Source organism: Centrocercus urophasianus, unplaced genomic scaffold (genome assembly GCF_019232065.1).
Source record: "Centrocercus urophasianus isolate 14NV4802_14NV808 unplaced genomic scaffold, USGS_Curo_1.0 seq_14, whole genome shotgun sequence".
Classification (NCBI taxonomy): Eukaryota; Metazoa; Chordata; class Aves; order Galliformes; family Phasianidae; genus Centrocercus; species Centrocercus urophasianus.
In genome coordinates, this window is record NW_024884586.1 from 19918624 (window position 1) to 19942360 (window position 23737).

The 23737-nt window shown below is 45.9% G+C and overlaps 1 protein-coding gene across 3 annotated transcripts in view; it reads right to left on the minus strand.

Annotated features, from left to right (window-relative positions):
* Positions 1-5077: 5077 nt before the first annotated feature.
* The window catches only part of RGS6 (regulator of G protein signaling 6), a 231420-nt gene continuing 212760 nt past the window's right edge, over positions 5078-23737 (minus strand). For 2 of the 3 annotated variants that reach the window (XM_042814417.1, XM_042814416.1), the window contains exons 17-18: positions 18633-18686; positions 5078-8809 (exon numbers count right to left, since the gene is read on the minus strand). In XM_042814417.1, the coding sequence (XP_042670351.1) occupies positions 8759-8809; positions 18633-18686 (105 nt within the window). In that variant the 3' untranslated portion in view covers positions 5078-8758. The remainder of the gene's footprint in view (positions 8810-18632; positions 18687-23737) is intronic. The other variant, XM_042814418.1, reaches the window with a different exon arrangement.

Sequence of the window (23737 nt, forward strand, 5' to 3'; positions counted from 1 at the left end):
TGACCACTGTATGCTCCACCTGTCTCCTATCATCGTTTTGTAGGGGGGTAAAAAGCCTTATGTGGACAGAGACACTATAAAGATGGTGATATACTGCTCACTCTGCCAGCAGAAACCCCATGACAACTGATACTGCCCTAATCTCCAGTGGGAACAGGTGAGTTGAAGCATATCAGGTGTTCTTCCACCTAAACATTCAGCTGCGGTGAGTTACCTGGAGCAGGGTGGTAACAGCAGAGCAGAGTCGCTACCTTGTCTTTGTATAATAAACCTGCAGGGGTACTACAGAGAAAAATGCCTGACACACTTGCCTCATTTCACAAGAAACTTGCACACAGAAGTCCTGGCTTGACTTCGGCAGCATCTGCTTGCACATATGCATGTGCTGACCAAGCATGGCAGTACAGAGTTGTATAAAGCTTCCTCTGACTTGGCTGCAGGATTGTACCACATGCAAACAAAGAAGCCCTATGCATATTATGGAAGCCAGTCCTGTGGAAAATTAATTTCAGGAATGACTGAGGCGGCACTGGCACATTCAATTGGATCTGTTTCCAAAAAGACCTTCAGCCATTGCAGCCAGGTGCATTAGTTTTCATGAGGACGAGTGCATAGAGTGCTGTGAGTGTCATCCATGTCACATAGAATTCTTTTCCTGAACCCACACCTAGCACATTTTTGAAGTCTTTTTTCAATCTGCTCTTCCTGGTTGGACACAGCTGCAGGTTCCTCACAGTGCTGGGCACAGCCCCTTGCAGAAGGGACTCTGCTCCCCTCTTCAGCTTCTGCAACAGCACTGAAAATGTGCCCAGCAGGAAAGCTGGAATGAGCCTGGCAATGACTTCCCTTGGCTTTCTTGCTAGGGTAAATTTCCAACTGAAATTCCAAATCTGGCAAGAAAAGGAGGAACCATTTTCCTGGAAGTCCCCTGTTGGTAGTGAGGAGAGCGGATGTGGGGAGCCTCAGAACAGATGGCAATATGAGACAGAGGTAGGTATAGTGGTAAAAAATGGCAATACACAGATTTAGCAAAATATGCCACACCACAACACGTGACATATGTATGTAGTTTGCCATGGGGAGCAAGCACAACACTAGGTGCTGCCTCACCTACGTGAGTGATGAGGTCTTTGTTCCCATGGAAGAGCATGTTTTTCCTTCAAGAAAGGCAGCACAGGTGATAGCAGTCTTTGCGGAATCGGAATATGAAAAGAGCCTCAACTTTACAGTTTGAGGTGGGGAAAAGACTGGAAACACAATAGTTCTCATGTATCTACGCTGATACTCACAGATATCTGCACTGTTCCATGATGGGGGGTGAGAGCTGATGTTGATGCAAAGAGCAAAATCTCCAGACAATGCAAAAAAATACAGTAAGGGAACCACTTGGGGAAGAATCTACAGTGTTGAACACCTTTGCTGTTTGTGGCCCACAGACGGCTCTCGCTGTCTTTGAACTCCTCCAGAGATGGCTTTTTAATGTGTTAGATCAGAGGTTTGTTTTTTATCTTTGCAGCAAGAACGCTTCAGGTATGGAAAAATGTGTTCTTGGGGGCATCTGCTGAGGTCCCATCTCTGGAGATTTTTGAGGCACGGTAGATAAAGCAACTTCAGTGAATATTCAGTAGGGAAAATCCTGCTGATTATACAGAGCATTGTGGGATGAACTGCCAGGGCTTTTATTGTCTGTGACTCCATGACTATGTGTAAGGAAGCGAGTTCTTACACAAAAGCCGTTCCTGGCTTTATTTACGCCAAGGCTGCATTCCAGGAAAGGGATATCCATCATGTCAGAGACAAATGCAAACACAGAGCTTTCTCTCTTGCTCTCTCTTCCCTTTTGGACTGTCCTTTTCATCTGACAGGGAGTCTGTGCTGCTCTGCGTATACTCTGCCACTTGATTTGCTTGAGACTCTCCAGAGGCAAAGAAACGCTGAGGGCAAGATCTCCTTAATATAGCAACACGTCTGTTTTCTGGGAAATGATGGCTTGGCTAGAAGAGATGGTCAGGAGGGAAGGGCAGGCCAGGCTGCAGGGAGCCAGGGGAGGTGTTGGCTGTGGGGGCTGCTGGTGGGGATGGCAGGACACTGCAGGGGCTGCAGCATCACAGCAAAGCAGGTAAGTGTCCAGAGGTGGCCATTGCAGCAGGACCAGCATTTGGGGACCGGTGGCTCGTGGAAAGAGACCTGCAGAAATGCAGGAGTTTGGCCACAGTAAGGGGCGTGTGATTTGCAGAGGGCCCTAGTGATGCTCCATCATGCTGAGCACATGAGGTTTTTTTTCTCCCTGTGTTATGTGTGTGTGAACAAAGCTGGCTGCGGGGCTTTTCTGGCAGTAGCAAGAGAAGCTTCTCAAAGCTGCAGGAAGCTCTAGCAAGCTTGAATTGGCCCAAAACATGCCTGTACCCCAGCATAGAGGATCTAACACCTGGTACCAGCCATTGCTTGCTGCTGGCTGAAAAACCAATGTGCAGCTGCACAGACAAAGATGTCCCTGAGGTGGCAGAAGGGCAGCCCTGTGCACAGCCTGCCTGCAAATGCAGCTTTGCCAAGCTGCTCCTGCACCCAGGACGTGCCCGTCCTGCTAACAGACCAGGCCCTGTGGCTTTGAGGTTGGGACAAAGAGAGGGTGAGTCCAAATCCACATACACATCACTGTCTGCCTGTTTAATTAAAGATCAGGTGCAGAGCTCCACCATCTTCAGCAGGGAGATCTCAGTCTGACAGCCCCTTTATGAGGCACACAGACCATCCTGAAATAGAAGCCAAGAGGGGAGGGGGAACTGGCAGTGGACCCGCAGGTGCTGCAGCAGTCACCGCATGGTGTGGCGGCGGTACCTCAGGAAGGGTTAACAGTGCTGCAGCTCCCTGCCATGTAGCAGCTGGGCCCTGCTCTGCCAGCTGGCTGCCCGCCCTGCCCGGGGTGCCCAGAGTGAGCCCTGAGTGGTCACCATGCCTGAGCAAGGCCAAAAAATACACGGCGCTAGGAGGTCGTGCAATGGAGCTGCTTTCATCCACTTCCCCAGACCGTAGCAGAGATCCTCAGAGATCACCTGGCCTTGTGGAACTCACCCGCACTCCCTTGATGCTCCGAGTGCTGCCAGACGCATCACACAGGTGAGAGGCCCTTCAGGGCTCTTTCCTTGTAGAGAAAAGTGCTACTGTGCCTCTTTTCTGTGTGTGGCTCCAAACGGCCTGAGAACAGCACAGCTGGGCAACTCAGAATCCCTCTTGGGAAATGTTGTGCTGTGTAAAGCATCATTTGAATTTTTCATCTGGTGTGCCTTAGCTCACGTGGCTGCAGGCTGACACCAAGGATGCCAATGAAGGGCTGTGATGCTGTGTGGCATGCAGGCATAGCCCACACAGAGATGGATGGAAGAAACCCTGACATGGATCCAAGTGGAAGCGATCGCTCCTGAAGTTCAGCCCAGATAAGGCTTTTCTATTCCAGCCATAAAAGGAGCAGGCCAGATCTTTTCTCTGACTGCCTGGGGAAGGGTGGCACGGTTTAAGACCCCAGAGAAAACAGGTGCAAGCTCAGTTTTCTATCTCTGCTGACAGACAGCACTAGTTAGGGGTCACTGCAATCCCACAGCATTCTCCTCTGCCACGTGAGACGTGTCAGGGTCTATGTAGGCCTCCAGATGGGAATGTGCTGGTAAACCAGCGTCATTGCTGACAGCCCTGACAAGCCTTGCTCACATCCAACCATCTCCAACTGCGCTGGGCTCCTTCCCCTGCAGCACATCCAAGCTGTGAGCTTGCAAACTGCTCCCTACGTTCTGCCCACCAACCTCCAGCCGCCAGAGTGCATGCGCAGCTTCCCACTGCTGATGGGAGTGGGCAGCCACACTGATGCTTGTGGCAATGGCCATAAATTCATGTTAAGAGTCTGTGAGTAATGGCATTGCTGTATAAGGCAGACTCCTGAAAAGCTTGTTTTCAAATGCTCAGCAGCAGGATTAGGAGGTTGCTGGCTCTTAGCGGTGAGCCTTGCAGATGTTAGGGGCTGGCAAAGCAAAATCTGTAGCACATGAAAAAGTTGATCAGGTCTGACTCCCTCCTGCCGTGAGATTACTTTTCTCACTACAAAGCGTTTCTCCTCGCCAGTAAGTTCAAAGTCCGTATGGGCATGAAGATAGCGCATTGTTCGACGACGCGCTGTTCTGCTGAGCAGCCGCCTCGCTTATTCTCTGTCTCAGGTTATAAACAGCACTGAGAAGCTGCAAAATTGCTCACAGCTTAAACTACAAAATCATGATAACCCAGCCTATCTCACCCTACTGCGAGCTCTGCTTTAATATTCCTACTTAATCATTAAACCACAATAAGAGTAAGCCAAGGAGTATAAGGAAAGAGCCAAGCCAAGGCATATCAGAGTACTGCTCGGAATCTGAACCGAACTCCACTGGCTCCAGACAGAGGGAGGCCTATCAGGGAATAGCAAAGCTGTTGTGTGACAGATCGGAAAGCTGTGCCACAAAATCTGTCTCTGTTGGGTCTGGTGGAAGGAGGCAGAGCCAGCTGTGAGCTGCTCCTGCTGATGTCGGTGTGCAGTGTGCCCTATATACGTCCCCTCCCCAGGAGAGCAGCTTGTTATCTAGCACACACACTCCATCTGAGCTGCACTGTTGACATAGATGCTTAAGGTTATTACCGAGTATAGCAGTGGGTGCTGTTTTGTTGTGTGGGTTTTGTTGTTTCTTTTTTTTTTTTTTTTCTCCCCAGAATGCTTTACCCTTTACAAAGGGCTACAAAGAAAGCAATCCATCCACCTACTCATTGACCACCTTGCTACACGTTGTTTTACAGCAAACTGATCTTTTCTAAAGACATTTCTCACAAAGGTGGTGCTAAAAAAAAAAAAAAAAAGGAAAAGCAGGAAGGCAACAAGAAATACGACTTGAAGAAGCACCCACCACCAGCCACCCACCTGGTGACACTGAGAACTGGTCCCATGGGCATACATCAGGTTCCCACTGATTCTGGCAAGATTCTCCATGTGTGCATGACAGACAGAACAGATTCGGTCCTCATTGCTTTGACTTTTCCAGGATGCTCAATTTATTTGTGCATTTCAGGAAACAGGACAGTACAGTCAGATGTCCTGTACCTAGTTTCCCATCTCCCCCCAAAACAAAAATAGCTGTAGTCTGAAAGCACCACCCATTCCAGAAGTTGACAGAGCCAAAGCCTTCCCAAGGCAAAGGACCAATGAATTGCCGGTGTCACCTGAATGAGGAGTGACTGAAGAACCTCACCATCTGTGCAAATTTGGCCAAAAAGACGAGTCAAGTCATTATTTCCAGACCAATATAAGAGTTTGGATGGGGGAATGCTCTCACCTCAGCTTTCTTGAAAGCAGGAGTGGATGGTATTGGTGTTGATGAGACGATTCCAGGATCTTAGTTACTATGCAGAGAAAAGACCCATTTTTTATAGAAATGGGGCACATATTGCCTTGTCTCATTACCATGTCTTGTAGGACTTGCCTGCAGCATGGAAGCTTCCTGATATAGCTGTACAGTGCATTGTGTTGCTGTTACTGTAGTAACTTATTACTTGCACACCTTGTGTTGGCTTTATTGCTGCAGTACCTGACACAAATACTCCAGACTGCCCACACATGCCATCACTACTGCCTTACTCCCCAAACTAGTTTACTGCAGCGTCCTGTTGTGTCTTATTGCTGCATTACCAAAATGCTACTTTACTGCAGTGGCCTGTGTTACCTTATTGCTACATTTATCCTGGTATTATTATGTCAGCTTACTGTGGCTTTTTATGCCCTGCTACCATTTTATTACAGTACTCTATGGGATTTTAGCACTGAGTTATACATACATAGAATGTATTAATCCATTTGCCTTAGCCTAACATTGCCCTGACCTGTCAAAACCTCCTCGTGCTTGTCCTGGTGCTGGCCCACTATGATGGTCATTAATGCTTTGGATATTCCATTATCCAAATAATAGTGTACAGCTGTATTTCACAGCTATAGCCCTGCAGGTATGGGATGCCTGGTGGCTAGCTCTCACAGCATGGAGATTGTAAAAGCTTTCCAAGCCTGCTTTTCATTGAAACAATGCCATTGAGAACATAAGGAGAGGTGAAAAACTGATTTCCTAACTCATCTTCTGGGCGATGAGGTAGCTGGAAGACATGGATGCTTATAAAGCAGCAGATTACTGCTTGCAGCACTCAGTGGGTGGTGCTCACTGGCGAGTGCGCAAGAGAAGCATCACTTGCAATAAGTGATGTCATTAAACAGCAGTAATTCAAGGATGCAGGTTGCATGGAAATACTTACACGTTAGCATTGTCATATGTGAAGTAAAAGACATATGAACAGCCATTTGTATGTGCTCCCAGGAGGAGACCCTGTCTGATCTCATGATGTTTGTCTCAAGAAATTTGGGCAGGAAGCTAGGAGGGGAGCTCTCCCCTCTACAGAGCATACGCAGCTCCATCCGCTCGGCTTGCCGCTGCTGAGCAGATTAGCTGTGCCAGTGTGCATTTAGATAGCAAGCTGTTCAGCATCCAGGCCCCCTGATGTATGCCCATATGCATACTCACTGTCCGCAGTTCCCCCATGCTCTTGGCTGTTCAAACCCAGCAAATTATCTACAGGCAGCACACAGCACGTTCTTAGGGGTGGCACAGGGGGACACGTTTGAACGTGCATGGCTGGACAACTGGGACTGTTGCACAAAGACTTACTACTACCAGAGGGGAGCCTTTGGCTGGATGGTCAGCATGGAATGGACAGGTCCTGCTGAGATGGTTTAGTGAAAATCAGCAAAGACCCGAATGTCTCCATGAGAGGCAAAATGTTACCTGTATGTACGTGCACAGCCATGATGATTCTGCAGTCCTGGAGCTCTCATTTGCCATGTATTGCCATGTATGTAGGAGGAATTTGGTCTGAAGATCCCAGTTAATAGGCATATTATAGGAACTAGGTAAGTGTAAACAACAAATACCGTACTCAGTACTCTACTGTATAGTCATGCAGGTGTAGAGTCCTATAGACCTTATGTAAAATTGATATCAAGAGCTGTCTGGGAAAAATAATTGAGGTATCAAAATGAGAAAATTCATGGGTAAAGAGGGAAAATTCTTTTACTGGTGGAAACTATGCTGGCCTGATTTTATGCATACATTAGCCTCAGATATTAGGATAATATTTGCCACAGAAATAAATATGGTTGGTAGCCAGCTGTCTACTTAGCAAGATAGATAATTTTGCCTAGATAGGAATGCAGACATGTACCCATATAGCAATTTCTACCACCTGCACACACACACACACACACACACACACAAAACAAAAAACAAAAAACAAAACAAAACAAAAACCAAACCAGCTTGGCTTGGCATAAGGGAAGAAGACCAAGTGTCTATTTTCACATACACTTCAGATCTGAACTGCTTAAAAACTACAGGTTTCGTGGTACTAAGTCAATTGAAATTGAAAATTTTGTATATAGGCAGTATACTGTATGTGAATGCAATCCATTTTACATATCTGCAGCTAGTATAATGTGAGTTTTGTCATTAACCAAGTCACTTCAGGTCCGTCTTCATCCTAACCTCTGTAATACCCACGTTCCGAAACAAACTATTGGGTCATCTCTTGCATTTGTATTCATGGGCTCTACATCAGGTGAAACACAGGCACCCAAGCATCTGCACAGCCACAAACTTCTTCTGACAAGCCTTTCTCCATCAGATCTCTCCTTGCTGCAGACTGAATTTTGCTCTCCATTACACATGCCTACAGCAGAGTTACTTTCCCCTGTATACGCATGAACAGATTTTGGCCCACTGTAATCAGGGCTAAATTTCCTCTAAGTGGTTCAGTTCTACCTACTTGGAATAAAACTTGAACATCCATCATTAAGTAAGTATGCAAAACCTCAAATAAATAGAAAACCAAATACAATAGAAAACAACTCACTTTTAAATACCGCATGTGTGTGTCTGTGTGTTTGTGCATATGTGCGTCATACATCTAAAACACAACTACGTCAGGCAGTCTTGCACTAAACGTACATGCAGAGCAACCCCGCCGATGTCGGAGGATGTGCACCAAGATCAATCTGACGCAGTGGGGCAGATCCTCAGGTGATGTAAGCCACTCAAAGTCTCCTGCCTTTGGACGAGGATCTGACCATCGTCTTTGGACATGCTACATGCCATTGGAAGGACAGCGAGTGACAAACTTAATGAGGGCCATTTTTTCCTGATATTTTAAAGGAGGAGAGACATAGGAAATTAAAAACAAAGCTAAAGTCAATGGATCTGCAGGAGAGATGCATTTGATACTTTGTGGAAAGGAGCAGCAGCTTCCAGCAGATATTTTATTGGATCCAGATGGCCACAGGAAAAGGAGCAAATGGGATTGCAGTGGCATCTTTTATAGCAGTGTCTGTGCTAGGAAGAGAAGAGGTGAAGCAAAACCACCGATCTCTCTCAGTTCCTCTTTCTCCAAGCAGTGGTGAAGTCTGTTTCCTCAAATAACAACACACCAAGCCATTGTCTTGCTTCCTGTGTACTGTGGCTTGTGCTCCTACAAACCCAAGCAGGAATCCAAGTCCCCATGCAGAGCTCAGTGTCACTACGAAGCTGTGCAGATAAAGTGTTGATGTAATTGGTGACAGGCGGGCTGTCCCTCGCTGAGCTGCTCTCTGCTCCTGCTGTCCTCCGTGGCACCCTGCCCTCCCTGGTGAGGTGGCAGACTGGTGGGGTGACTGTCAGGAGGACTGCATCAGGCCCGTCAGGCGCTTGCTGGCCAGAGACTTTCCCTGGAGGAAGGCAGAGACAAACAGACAGACAGGAGACCCACAGTGTGAGTGAAGCAGCTGCCACGAGATGGGGACTGTTGGACAGTTTGGTGAGGGTTTTTCAGTTACCTGCAATTTTACCCCTGGATTTTGCAAGGTGAGTTGTGGCTAACTGGCCTCAGTCACTGCTTGTCCACCCCTGCAGACAACACTTGTCCCTGGTCTCAACCCAGATATTGAACTGTTGACTGCAACTCTTTGAATGTGACCATCCAGCCAATTCCAACTAGAGAAGTTGTTTGATCATCTTGCAACAAATTCAGAGTGCAAAGGGAAGGAAAATCAGAACTGGCATGGAGTTTATACCCACAAGGTACGGAAAATCAGTAGCTTAGGGTGGTAATTCACCCCAATTACTCTTAAAAACCAGGTGGCCACATCCAAATCACCTACTGAGAATAGCCCTGTGTTCGTGACTCCTGTTCTCAGACTCTTAAGTGTGCCGTTTGGTCCGGGCCAAACCTCTGCCACGGATCATACGAGCAGTTTGAACAGATCCGGGTCTGTTCTCTAGATCAACACATTAACATTCCAAGAAAAAAGGACCCGTCAGCCTCTTTGTTTCCTCATCTCTTCCCATTCAGGACTACAGCAGATGGATGCAGTAGCTATCTGCAGAAGCCTGATGTTACCACTCAAACGTGCAGCCTTTATCAAGCAATTTGCTGGGCTGACCACATGACCACACTCTGCTGTGACAAACAGTGCTGTTGCTTGGACCATCCCTCCTGGGATGGAAGTGCCACCACCACCATTTTGCAGGCTCTCTCCTGGGGCCCAGCTGCTGTATGGCACTGCTGCTGCTTAAGATAAGCCTATTTTCTTTCACTGTAAATCAAATTCTCATTTTTGAACAAACTCCTGGGGAGCTTGGGCCAGTGCAATCCCAGGAGGTGGTAAGTCCTCTGCAGGAGCTGCAGGCATGGTCAGCACACACTGCTATTGTGAACACCAGTGAAAGGGTGCTGAGGAAGCACTGATTCTTAAGCCCAATTTGAAGGAAAAGAAGGTAAACATCCAGATGTTAACTTCTGGAGCCATAACATGGCTGGTTTTAGGAAAAAAAAAAATATTTATACCTGTATTTGGATAGCTCCTTAGGAAAAAAACCAATGAATACTCATTGGGTTTTTATAATGGCCCTAGATAATGGCAGCCAGTCAGCTTCTCTGTTATCTTCTCTGTGGCAGGCAGCTGGGGACACGCCAGCTCCCGCCTCAGCATCTTGTTTGGCAGTGCAAGATGCTGCAGCACTCCCTCACAGCTTCCTTTGGCACTGTGGACGTAGCTCCTGGCTCTGCAGTGGGCTCGATGCTGTGGGTCTGGCCCAGTCTTGGCTGGCACAGCAGCAGCAAGATGGGTAGAAAAAGAAGCCAGCACACATGGATTAACACTGAGAGAGCTTTAGAATACATACTGCACTGCTTTGGTTCCTCAGTGGTCTCCAGCCACACACACATTTGTTCTAACCCAAGGATCAGCCTCACTTTTGGGGCCTGAATGGGGTGAGCACCTGCAGGCTGAATGTTACTGGTTTGTGGGCACCTGATTTGGGATTTTTCTTCTCAAAGATATAGCAACTGGTCCCTCTTATTTCTGCTTCTTTTTAATCTTCCCATGCTTCTGTAGCACGAGGTTCAGAAGGAGACACAGCACATTTGGGAATGCTATACTTAGCTTTCCACCAGACAGATACAACATAAACCCCAGCTCGTGCGACATGCTTCAGCATCCCTGGAAAGAAGCGCCCCTGCAGTGGGGTGGCCAGCTGAGAAGCGAGGCTGGCCCACATCGCCTCAGATGGCCGGGGTAAGACACATACCTGTATCTTGGGTATCTACAGCATAGCTGGGTGCAAAGTATGCCAGAGAACTTCAAGGGTCCTTTCGGGTCTGATCTGGCGTTGGGTCAGGATTCTCTTAGTGAGATCACTGACAGGTAGATGAAGTTTTAGGTCATTACAAAAGACCTCACATTTTCTTTAAACGGGCTCAGCCAAGATAAATGATTTTTTTCCTTCCACTGTCTTTGCTTAGCAGGAAGCCAGCTCCTGGCCCACATTTCTAGCTCTCCTTTCCCCAGTGCACAAAAATGTCTATAGCTCCTGCCTTATTTCCAGAAGTTTCACCTAAGCTTTGCCGACAGAGCACAACGTCTTGAGCTCAGCACACTACAGCGCTTCTTTTACTCTGTCATACGGAGTGCAACCTTACAACCTGGAGTAACCTAAGGAAAAAGTCAGGGAATTCTTAATAGACATTCTGAAATTTCCAGCCGTGTGCCTGGGAGGGGACCAGCTGGCCCCGGGATTAGCAGGGCTCTTACCACACCCTGCCGAAGCGACCCACAGGCTACTGGATGTACACAGCACTTTCTATGGCTGAGCAGCTACAAAACTAAAATATAAAATGCAAGTAGCAGTTATCTGAATGAAGCAGAATTCAGCAATTTAACACAGGCAAAAAGCAAACAAGAGGGGGAAAAGCCCATCTGGGATTGACAGAAAAACTAGGCAGATCTCCTTTCAAATCTCTTGCACAAGCCACCACTTTCCACCTTGCTCTTTTCTTTCCTCTACCAAAGGCAGCACTTGGCCTAGTAAGAGAGAAGGCAGGGGATGTGAATTGTGTTTTTTTCGTAAGTAGACGGTTTAGTTTTGTCCCATACCTGTAGTTTCACACAAGTGGCATGCTGTGCCCAGCACACAGTGCAGCTCACATGCACAACATGCAGTCGCTCACCACCAGCAGCATGCACAGGCCAGCACTCCCATGCACCCCATCAGGCACTTACCTTAACATCGGGTGGTATTTGTCCCCAGTAGTGAGGCCGAGGAAGCGTGTGGGATGCTTCTGGTGCTCAACTCTTTACCACAGCAACACAAACAAAGCACTGTCATGCCACTCCACTCCACACTCCTCACCCACCCACTTAGGACTCTGCTACAGCTGACTCCACTAATTGCTCTCCATCCCCTTCTTCTCCCTGGTGCTGTCCCTTCCCCAACCAGAAGGATCGCTTTCCTGGGGGAGAGGCCATCTCCCGGGGAGTAGTACATCTCCATCCCTCTGTAAGACCTCAGCAGAGGACTGGGACTGCTCTGTGTACCGCTGGAGGTGAGCAAATCTCCCACCAGCTGCAATTTAAGCTTTTTCACATGCTGACAGGCACCATGCAATTCCGTAACTTCTAGCTACTGCACTTTGACAACTTTGGGAGTGGGCAGGCAGTGTCCTGCAACCAACCAAAGGAGAAGATTTCCAGTGCCCTAGCCCTGCCAGTACTCCTTGATTCTCAGTGTTAGAGTACATCTTGGGGAAATCTTATTCAAGTATCATTTAAAAAAAATTCTTTTATTAGACTTGTTTTTTTTCATGAGAAGATACACTGCAAACATAAAATAAGCAACACAAATTAACAAAGTTAAGTACAAAACAGAGTTAAAACATAAACAATAAAGGAAAATAATTTAGTTCAATGCAAAATAAATACAAACTATGAACAGATATCACTTAAAGAAGCACACAGACTATCATGGACAACACCATCAACTCCATGCTGACACAGACTGATCCCTGGAGCTGCTGTAGAGGGCAAGCACAACAGCAGCATGCAGGATGCTCATCTGTTGCCACCAGCACCATCTCAAGAGTCACCCCAACATGGTGCAGCATGAGCCTGCTGCTGGTACCAAGGTGCCTGAGCTGCTCACAGCTCTGCTAACCAGGGTCAGGCTTCTACATCTGACATCTCCATTTCAATTTATCCCCTTTTTCAATTAATATGATGGGATATAAAAGCAGATCAGTGCTGTAGTCCAATTAAAATTGGTATCATCCATCCCTGCCTTATTTTTTGAGATTTTCCCATGCTTTCTAAGCAGATGCTACGCTTTGCTTTCAGAATCCCTGGTGCACCACTACATGTAAAATGAACATATATGAGCCCAGTACTCACTAACTCCTTAAGCAACTCCAAGAATGCTGGAGCTCTCCTCTGCCTTCCCAGCAGCACCGGGAAGGTGGATGCATCCCCACTTCTGCTGGGAAGCATTTTGGGCCCTGCGTATCTAAGAATGTGTTAGGGCCCATTTTGGCATTAGTTCAAGCAATCTGTGGACTGCTCCAACTCATCCTGTGAAGGGATGACCCTAAGAGACCACACAGTTCCAGTGCCAATGCTCACCAGGTGCTGCATGGTGCAGATAGCCCAGATCCTGTCCAATAGAGAACTTCCTGGGCAAGTGCAGCTCAGTGGTGTTTGAGAACCTGCCTGAAAATGTGCCCCATCCCTGTTTGTTTTACAGGGCCTTTCTAGGTGTCAGCCCATCCCTGCTACCGTATGCCTGTTTAAAAGATGCTGTCTGTTGGTGCTGGAATATCAGCCTGGCTGAAATCACAGAAGGGCCCAAGCCCTCTCCCCAGAAATCCTTGCTGAGGTCGTGATTCAGTAACCACAGCATGTAGAAGGTAGTTTTATCTTCCTGAATTTGTATGCAGCTGGAATAAAAGGCAGTAAATGGATAGTAAGCATATCCTGAACTCCAAATAGGGCCTTTCATTCAGAAGTATCCCAAAGATGGTGCAAGCAGGGATCACTCACCCAGTGCAGGAGCAGTGTCCTCTGGGGCCAATGCAGTGGCCATCCTGTGCCAGCAGAACCACACAGCAGCGTTTTAAGGGTAGGAAGTGAAGAGTAACTTACCCACGAGAAATGAAGAATACTTATCTTTTGAAGTAGACCTGCATACCGAATGGATAACACAATGTACATGCAATACATGCAACCCGCCATTTCCTGAACTGAGCGTGCAGCATAAACCTATCCAGCCCACACACTGTACTGGTAGGGCACTCTGTGGGTACCAGGAACAGATGTAGTGCACACAAGCATGCAGAGTCCTGTCAGTACGTGCACTTACGCCCCAGGCATGCGGCTCCAAGCAGGGCTAGCCACTGACTGGTTACTGCACATAACAGGCAAGTTGTCAGTGCGCACTGGGTCCCCTCATGCTTCACGTATGTTCTGGTGCTTCCCACACCTATAGAATGCAAGAACCTTTTCCCAGTAGAGACAGTATTTGTTAATGATTTGAGTACTGGAACAAGCAAATTTTCTTTTTAAGTAAGACAACATCCAAAGATAAAAATAATCCTTTTTCCAGATGGCTTTTCTTGGTGCCAAATCTAAGAAGCTTTGGCATCCATTCCTACATCCTTCCCTTCTAACTGTCTGTTCCTGACACCCATTTCATCAGCATTTCAAGGTATCACCTTCTACTATCCACACTTCGTCTCACTGTATTTTCTAGCCATAATGGCTTAAACTTTTGGCTTTATTATATTGCAGGTCATGAATACTTTCCATTCCCTCAAATGCAGTTATCTATTTATGCAATTAAGTAGAGCTGTGAAAGTAAAAAAGTAGAAAAGCTGGTAAGTTTATGACAGTTCTATGACATTATCAAGGAGCCAGCTGAAAAGAGAGAAATGATGATATCAGGCAGCAATTCCTCCTACAGTCCTATCCCGTGAACTGTGTTCATGGTTAGTATTTGTAACACATCATGGTGACATACAACTGCACAAAATATACAGTTCTCCTGAGGAAGGCTAGACCCTCCTGATACATTTTACGTGCGTGACTTCATACTCATGAATTAGGAATAAGGACCGGGAGAGTCAGAGTGTGACTTGGACTTTGATCCAACAGCAGACAAAACAAGAGGACATGCAATTCTGAACAGCAAGGGCCAGTAACATTGGCCAAGGGATGCAGTCAAGGGTTGGGAATATAGGAAAGTGAGAGCAGGGGTAACAAGACATAGCTGGAGGAGAATACTGCTGAAAGCATCTGGGAGGGGACAGCCACATCGGCAGGATAGACAACGAGGCTATCGTAGCTGCATAATGCAAGGGAATAGATAAACATGGACAAAGCATGGGACTTGAGGTTTTACAGAGAACAGTAGCTTCACCACACTGAATTGGGATAAACATACAGGCCTGAGCCAAGGACAGTTCAGCATGAAATCACTAAGACGTACCAGAAAACTAAAGTAGAGCAAGTGCTACTCTGAGAATACTGTTTGAATCACTGCAAGAAGGAGTGCACTTCAGACATCAGACAGAAATTATATAAAACAAATATAAAATATAGGCTCTCCAGTAATATTCTTAGAAAACTCACCCTTCCATAAGAAACCATGGAAGGACACTGGCTTTACAGACACGAAGGAATTACGTGTGAGACTCTGTCTGCAAGGCTCCTGGATGAGAATGCAAACACCAACTGCTGCTACCTCATAGACTTGAAGCAGCTCCTGCTGACCAGCCCCCGCTTGCTGCCTCCTGCAGTTCTGTCTCATACAGCTAATAAAGCTGAGCCCTTCTGTCAATTCAGTTATTCACCTATGACTGAGAAAGGAAACAATCCTTGGTCTTCATTGACTTGCTGTCCTGTACAAGATGCTCCATTCATAATGTCTAAGGTTCTTTAAATGAAAGCTCATTAGAGAAGTTCTATTCTTCTATTCTTAACCCACAGTCCAATCCCCATGTAAGCCAAACACAGACCACCTTCTCTTTCACCTCATTCTTTCTGCAATGTGTTTAATTTACCACTTGGAAATATTCCCCAATTCCTTGGATACATTTCACAGTGCATCTCTCTTCTGTACCTGATATCTTCTACTACTCTAAATTTAAAGTAAATTTCCGGAGTCTCTTAGTCTCACTGCATACTTGCATTTCCCCTAAAAGTTACCAGGAGGGCTCCTTTTCCTATTAAATATTTCACTTCTTACGAACTGTAACAATGAAAGATAAAATACAAGCTGTAGTTTACCATATCCAAACATAGGTTGCAAGCAGCTATGATGTGCCTCTACAAATCATGCCAGAGCATATGCTGCAGTGGCCAACTACTACTTGAGGAAGGAGGTAGGGCAAAGAAAACACAGGTAAGAGATATCTCATAGACTCCAATATGTAGCCAAAAGTCTTTGCGTTTGCATTTTTGGCTCCCCATGGCAGCTGCTGGTTTCACCTGGGAGCTGCCAGGTCCTATCACTCTTCTCTCATATTCCACTGATGGAAGAGCAAAGCAGGAACTTTTTCATCTTATTCAGGAACAGAGCTTTCTCGGCCCAGGAACACAACAACTAACAGCATGAGATGTCAAATGATTCAGACAGAAGTTATGACAATTCCAAACAAACGCTATATCCAATATCTGGCAACATTCTTAAAACACAGAAATTGAACTCCGGCACTCTCAAAAGCCCTGTGCGTGCCTTTTGTTCACAAACAAGTGCAAGTTGGGAATAAAGTGTAGAGATGTGCTCAATACTAGGTCAGTGCCTCAATACTGAGTTAGAAAATTTAACACCAGTTTACTTAAGAGAGATAATTCCTTCCTTGGAATAGTGTGATTTTTAAAAGTTCAAAATCAAGTCAGAATATTACGGCCCAGGTTTATCACTTGAAGTTACCTGCTGAGGCCAGTATCCCCATAATCCCTGTTATTGCTGAGTAACCACTGCTGTTTTGGAGAGAGAACTCAGGATGCTGCAAGGTGCAACAAAGAAAAATAAAAACAAACACTCTTGTTTCCCCTTCCATTAAATGGCCACCAGCACAAGTTAGGAAGAAATTGGTAGCTTCCTCTATGAGACAACAACACCAGTGGTTTCCCTAAACGTACTCATTAAAATATATTTTCCTTCCACTCTTGGCCCTGAAGGATCATCTCAGCTTACAAGAACTAAGCTTCTGTCTGATTATTAAATCATTTCTAAAGCAGATGGGAAACTACTGTGGTTTAAACAGCTAGGCTGAGACTGCATAGCTAAAAATAGTATAGCAGGCTCCTTTTAATTAGTAAGATGATCAGATATGACAGAAGAGAGAGATGTAGATATATGGATTTGTGTGTGTGTATGTCTTTAAAATTAAGTTATTACCTCAGTAACAAGTATTATTTATAACATATATGATACATGATATCTGATTTTTATGATGTCATTTATCTTCACTTGGGCAAGAAGACAGGCTAACTCTGCTTTCATAATGTCAATCCTTGCTATATTCGAAAGGAAAATTGTAATAAGATAAACCTGCCACCGTGTGCAGTGCCATCATTTTTTAAATGAGGTGGATTAGTAAGTGCTCTGGTGCAACAGACTGTCAGATCTGCAATGCGTTGCCCAGAGCGAGTGCGGCTCCCCGAGGCCGACCGCGTCCCTTGGTGCACGCAGAAGAGCCAGTCCAGCTTTGCACCTCTGCCTCCACAGCCGGGAGCCAAGCATAAGGCTGAACTGGACACGGACTGCTATGTCTGCCCTACTGCTGTGCTGCCCATGTACTTTTGAGGACTCCTCAAAGCTTGAATGGTGCATCTGGGAGTAGAATTTGCTACTCAGTGTAAATATATCGGCATAGTTTATTTAAAATAAATAAATAAATAAAAAAATCTCGCCTGTTCCTCTTTCTGGCAAACTCTTACAAAGTAGTAAATATGCAGATGGGCACAGTGATATATTTTGTATCAACATGCTTCAAATGTGTGCATATGCATTAGCTATATAAATACATTCCTCAGGAAGCCTGCCAGACATATACTACAAAGCTCTGCATTTAGTTTGTTCAGAAAGTACCCCTCCAGGTTTATCTGCTGTATGATAGCTCACACTTACCTGCAGTTTCCTCTTTTCTATCTGGATGTACAAATGTTTCATATTTATACAGTGTGTGTACATATATAGCATGCATATATATTAATGTACACAAACACACAAGTAAAAGCATATGTACTGTATATACACAGTCCAACATCTTTGTTATAAAGCTGAATATCACAGCGGTATGCCAAAACTGTACGGCATATCAAATCAAAACATACTTGATACTAAACAACACCAGAACAACTTGTTGATATACCTTCAGTGCTAGCTCCCTGCTGCCCCATGAACACTGCTGATCCCATCCTGCACACTTCCTCTGCCTCTGCCAGCCCTTCCCACCAAGCCAGCTGTGCTACTGCAAGAGGGGGGCACCCCAGGATACATGCACAACACTGGGAGAAGAAGAAAGCCAAGAATTGCCCTCTTTCTCTAGAAAATCTTTAGGGCCCAAGTAGCTGAAGATCAGAGATTGATGAAGGATGAGAGGAGAAGACCTCTGCCCACTGCCCTTGAGGTCTCACCATCCCATTATCTGAGAGGTTTCAAAGTGTCATGTTTTTTGCTGTTACTGCACTCCTTTTCAGGTGATAGTACTATGAGCAAGTCAGAGGGTATCATCCATCACTACTTACATGAGTACTGACACACGGGGGCAACAGAGGGAGCAGCTGCAGTGTAGTGGATGGCTACGTATATATATATACATATGGCAGCACGAATCATGCATGGAGGTCAGTATGGATACAGCTGAAATGGTGGGTGCTACTAGAATCATGCTTTTCTGATCCTTTGCACAAGGAAAAGCCAGGAAACATTCTGTAGTGGGCACACAGCAAAAAGACATCCATACGTTTAATTCTGGACACAAAACAGTTTGCTTTTGCAGTGATGATTAGCTGGAATGAGCGCTGCGATGGAATTCTGCTCCCCACCCACCCCGTTTTCAGAGCTGCTATTTAGATGAGCTACGGTACTAAAAGAGAAGCTGTAAAGATGCTATCTGCAAACATAAAGTTGAAATAAAAAGATAAACATCCGCATTCCCCCCAATGAAAAATGGAGTTCTGAAGAAAGGGAGGAGGGAGAAGAAAAAGAACTTACCATGCTGCGAGTGAACTTTTCTAGAGAAGTTCTACGACCTTGCTCATTCTCTGGCTTAACGGGGAATAAAGTGGGGAGAAAAAAATACAGAAAAAAAACCCTTCAGCTTAAATGCAGTTTTTCAAAACAGCAGCAAAATATAAGGAAGCAGCAAGGGGAAAAAATCGTAAAAAAAATTGTAAAAAGCAGAAATCAATGTTTGCAACAGCAAACATGAGAAACCAAAACCCCGTACAGAATGAGAAACATCAGTACTTCTACTCTTGGAGAATGTCACCTTTCCTCCCGTGAGTTTTTTGAATGGATCAAACAGCATCTGTGCATTGCTGTGTCTCACAGCTATTGGTATTGATTTCATGTTCATTGAATTTTCCTTCTGTAGCTGTTTGAGCTGGGACCTCTGATTCTGGTTAACATCTGCCAAACAGCTGATTGGAGACTGCTGTCTACTTACTTCAAGAGATGAAAAAACACAGCAACTTTTACAACATTAAAAAACAGTGTGTGAGTGAATACAGTGCTGGAAGGAAAATCCTATCGAACTCATTGCCAGGGAACTATGTACTCCTCTACTTATCCAGAGGACACAAGGAGATTTCCAGTACGGTTGGCTACGTCAAGACATGAGACAGCCTTCACATGTCAATGCAAGGCCATGTAAAGACACAAGCCAATTTGGGGCACTGGCATTTTTCTATCTGAGTCCAGAACTATTGATATGCAAGAAGACATTCAACTTCACTGCAAGAAGACAAGTGTATGTATCATGGCTCTGTTAATGTATCCATGAGAACTCTGCTCACCGTCACATTTCAATTCATTTGACAACAAGGAGATCTAACTGTCATTAAAAAGAAACTAAATAATTTATTGTCATGTATGTTGGCATATACAGTAGAAAAAAATTGTTATGGAGCTGAGAAAAAACTCAATAATACGAAGCAAAGCTCACTACAGTCAGAAAACAGTGAGCATTGGTGATTTCCAGGAGAGAAAATAATTTCAGTATGGTGAGTCGGTGAAATGGAGATAATGAGATGGAAGTAAAATGGCAGTGAAGGGGATAAGAAGCTGTTTTTGAGAGAAAGCCACAGCAATGAAGGTGCATAATACTGCATTGGAAATAAGCATTGCACTGGAGCTCCTCATCAGATGATGTATTAAAATGTCGGAGAGTGGCAGCTCATTACACCTTGCCTCTGAGACCTAAAGCAAGGGATGGGTGGGAAGGGAACAACAAGAACAACAGCAAAATAGAGTGAGGGGGTCCCCTGGGAAGAACTTCCACAGAGACCTCTGACAGAGAGTTAGAAGAAATGCCAGCAGGAAACACATTTTCAGCAATGCTCTTACTGTGATCAAGCTCAGCTTTTCTCGTAGATGCATCACATTTGGGCTGCTCCATGTTGTGGCCATGGTGCTGTGAGGATAGGGACATCAGTTCTCATCCTATGTGACAGATATCACCTCAGCCAGTGTTGAGAACAGAGTCAAGGCACACATCGGGTGACAAGACAGGCTCTGTGGCTGATGGGGAAGCAGGGACATACCCTGGCTGCCACCAGGACAAATCCACAATTTCACCCAGGGAAATAAACACCTTGACAAAAGACAGTGCTCTGCTAGGCTCCATGGAGCAAGGTACTTGAAGTCTGCAGCATCACATTGCTACAGGCTGGAAAACTGGCCGTTTAAGCTGAAGCATTGGAATGCACTGGCGACAAAGGAGATCAAGCTGCTGAACCTGGTCTGCACAGTCTCCCTGTACCTACTGCCAAAATGCAGTGTCTTTGTTCTTACTTCAATCACAGTGATGCAGCTTCCGGCCTTGCACAAATGCAGGTTGGTGGTCTCCAAGGATGCTGAGCACCTCACTGTGTGCCAAGAGCTCATTTAGCACAGGTCACTGCATGTGAGGCCATTTTCCTACCACAGCTGAGGACATTGTGGGGAAGCAGGCACAGGTCACCCCAAAGCACAGATGTGCCCCACAGAAATGCCTTGCAAGCACAGGCTGCAGCAACGCCGCGCCTTGGCATGGGGACAGGAGGCTGGGACCAGCTGAGTGGAACAATCATTCCCATAGCATCCAGCTCTGAGTCAAAGTGTGACATTCTCTAATAAAATAAAAAGCAGCTGAGGCTGGCTGGCTACAGAGCGATGAGCTGGCACGAGTAGATTTCCTGGCAGTGAGCAAGGGTGCTGGTGCATGGCTCCCCAGCTTCCCCTGCCTGCATCCCACCAGCAAAGGAAAGGAATAATAAACAAAAAATAATGAAAAAAAAAAAAAAATCAAGAAAAGAGACAGGCATTTCTGTATCCCGTGAACACATCTTGGGTCCAGCCCAGAAAGTGCTGGATGAGACTATGGACTACAGAGGTACAGCACAATGGCAGCACTTGCACAAACACACACTGCTACTGCAAAGTGCCACATGCACAAGCCAGGTCAGGCAGTCCTTGTAGGTGCAGAAAGGAAGTGAGCTATCCTTGCCGTAAACACAGCAGCTAACAACAAAGGACATGAGTATTTGGATAAAGTGTGAAACCATCACCCCTGCTGTAGATGAACACGTCAGGCCAGGTGGGTGCTGAAAAACAGATCTTGTCAATTAGCCATTCACTAATTATTGACAATTTCCTCTGAGTTTCTCTTTTTCCACAATTATTTATCTAACCATCCTGATTTTAAGTTCCTTTGTGTGGATTCTGCTGGCATAGAATTGCGTAAGTAGAAAATCTTACGAAAACCAGCTGACACTAATTATTAAAAGTAATTAGGAGAAAATTGCTCAGCATCTTTATAGCATTCAAGCCAGTCCTGCCACTGAATCACACTGGTCATATGCACACTGATGGGACCAAGCAAGGATGGCATCTGCAGTGGGAAGCAATACAGAGAATTGGGACAGCGGCTCCAGATAAAAGCAATGCTTCAAAAAGCGTACGCTAAAAAGGCAGCCTGCCCTTCCTGGCATGAAGCTCCCAGCTACCACCTTGCTGACATTTTTGCCAGGGACTTGAAAAGGAATCAGAAAATGCATTGCAGGTCTGCAAAATTCCTTCCTTCCCTCCCAGGATTCATTTTGTTGGCTACTGAAGGAGAAAACCATGTGTTGCAGAGGGATGCTGCTGCACGAAAATGAAGGGTAATCACTTCCCTGACATCAGCTCAGGAAAAGGCTAGAAGCATGTCCCCAGCTTCTCAGGCAGCCATTTGTAACTGTCCAATGGGAAAAAGCAAGAGCCACGGACAACGCTACCATATGACTGAAAAAGTACTTCGCATCTTTTTTTTCTGAACACAATGAGCTCACCTTTTGGTGCCAGCTGATGAGGGCAGTCCTGCACAAAACCCTGCAACACCAGTCTGCGCCTGCCGTGGTGCAGAGCTCATTCCTGCAGCTCTGCAGCCCCTGTGGGACACTCCTGTGCCTGTGGGAAGCCACCACGTGCCCGACAGGAACATGGGAGCTGTAGCAGTTCGGCCACCGGTCAAGCTGGCAGTCAGGTGGAAATGCCCACCAGAATCACTGCTTCACCTTCTTTTTGTGCACAGTAATGGAAAGCACCTTGAGGTCTTTCCTGCTCCTTTCACAGAATCAACCAAGTTGGAAAAGACCTTCAAGACTGTGAGGCCTCGCAATCAGCCCCATGCCCTCTGCCTTGCTCACTATGAAGCCAGCATGGAGATGGTGAATGGGGGCCGGGCCAGGCCCTCAGCCCTTTCTCCTCCCCAGTGTGCTACTTCCAATCAAACCCATGCCAGAGGCTGACCTCCTGCTCCCTGCTGAGCTCCATGAATCTGCAGGATGGAGGCCAATAGTATTGTGGTTTTAATAATGACATTGTGAAGAACAGAGGGGAAAAAAAATCCAAAACAAAATAACAAACAATGTATGCCTGGTCTGTATGCAGCCTATGTCCTCCACTACCACGCATCAGTTGTGCAGTGTATCTCAGTCCTGGCCTGGAACTTCTCTCATATCTCTCCCTTTCATTACTGCACTCTCAGAGCAGGGAGTGGAAGCTCGCATGTATGTGGTTATTGTACAGTGTGGAACTTATAGTGTTTTCCAAACTCCAAATCCCAGCATCCCAACAATGTCACGCATCTTTTGAGGCACTAAGGAAGCCTTGAGATGTCTCCACTGAGCAGGTAGCTCTTATTCTTACATTTGACAGAGAATAGAATATGAAGCAGAGTAAAGCTGAACTTTCTTTTCCTCCCAAGACCACGCAAGAATGTAAATGGGGGGAACTAAAGGATACACATGGATTTTGTGGTTCCCAGTCCTGTGCTTTAGCCACACAGCAGTCTTTCCCCTTGTCCTGCCATCTCAGATTACCACGACCCAGTGCTGCAGGGCTGAAAATGCCAGAAGACATAAACACACCCGTGAAATATTCATGCGTGAATATAAGCCATAGGCATTCATGTACTCCGTGCATACAACTCTCTTTGCCCAAGTCCAGTTGGAACAGTGCTGTTCTTCCAAAAAAATGTATTTTCTGTAATGTAAGTAATATTGGTATTGTATAGAGGCAGCATTAGGACACTGTCTGGTGGATAAGACATATTCATGCTCCTGACATACCTCATCAAGCCTTTAACAATTGCAGTGAATTTCTGCTCACATCAGTAAAGCCAGGACTTTGTGTGCAGGCTCTAAACCAAATCCTCCACCCATGCAGGCTTCGACAGCTATGTTTCCTTCCTTCTGATTTCCAGACATTTACAGGAATTTTAAATGGATGCCTCTCAAACCTGCACCAAAAGCACTGACGCTCTTACCGTGCAGCTCAATGCACAGAAACTTCATGTTCTTTCTGTCAGCATTTGTGTACCTATGCTGCCTTGGAAATGTTCACTCGCTCAACACAATGCGGCATGATTGCTAAGAGCTAGGCAGATTCTGGAGTAACATCAATTCCCATCTTGCACAGTGTGAAGCAGGTGAGCAATGCATCTACACAGAACTACATACCACTGCCTTTTTTGCACCTATGTTTACTTGTGCACCCACAGCTCTTTCTAACAGAAACTTGATTCTTACTTTCACGGCTGTGTTAACATGACACCAAGGCCTGCTCCTCCGGCAGTT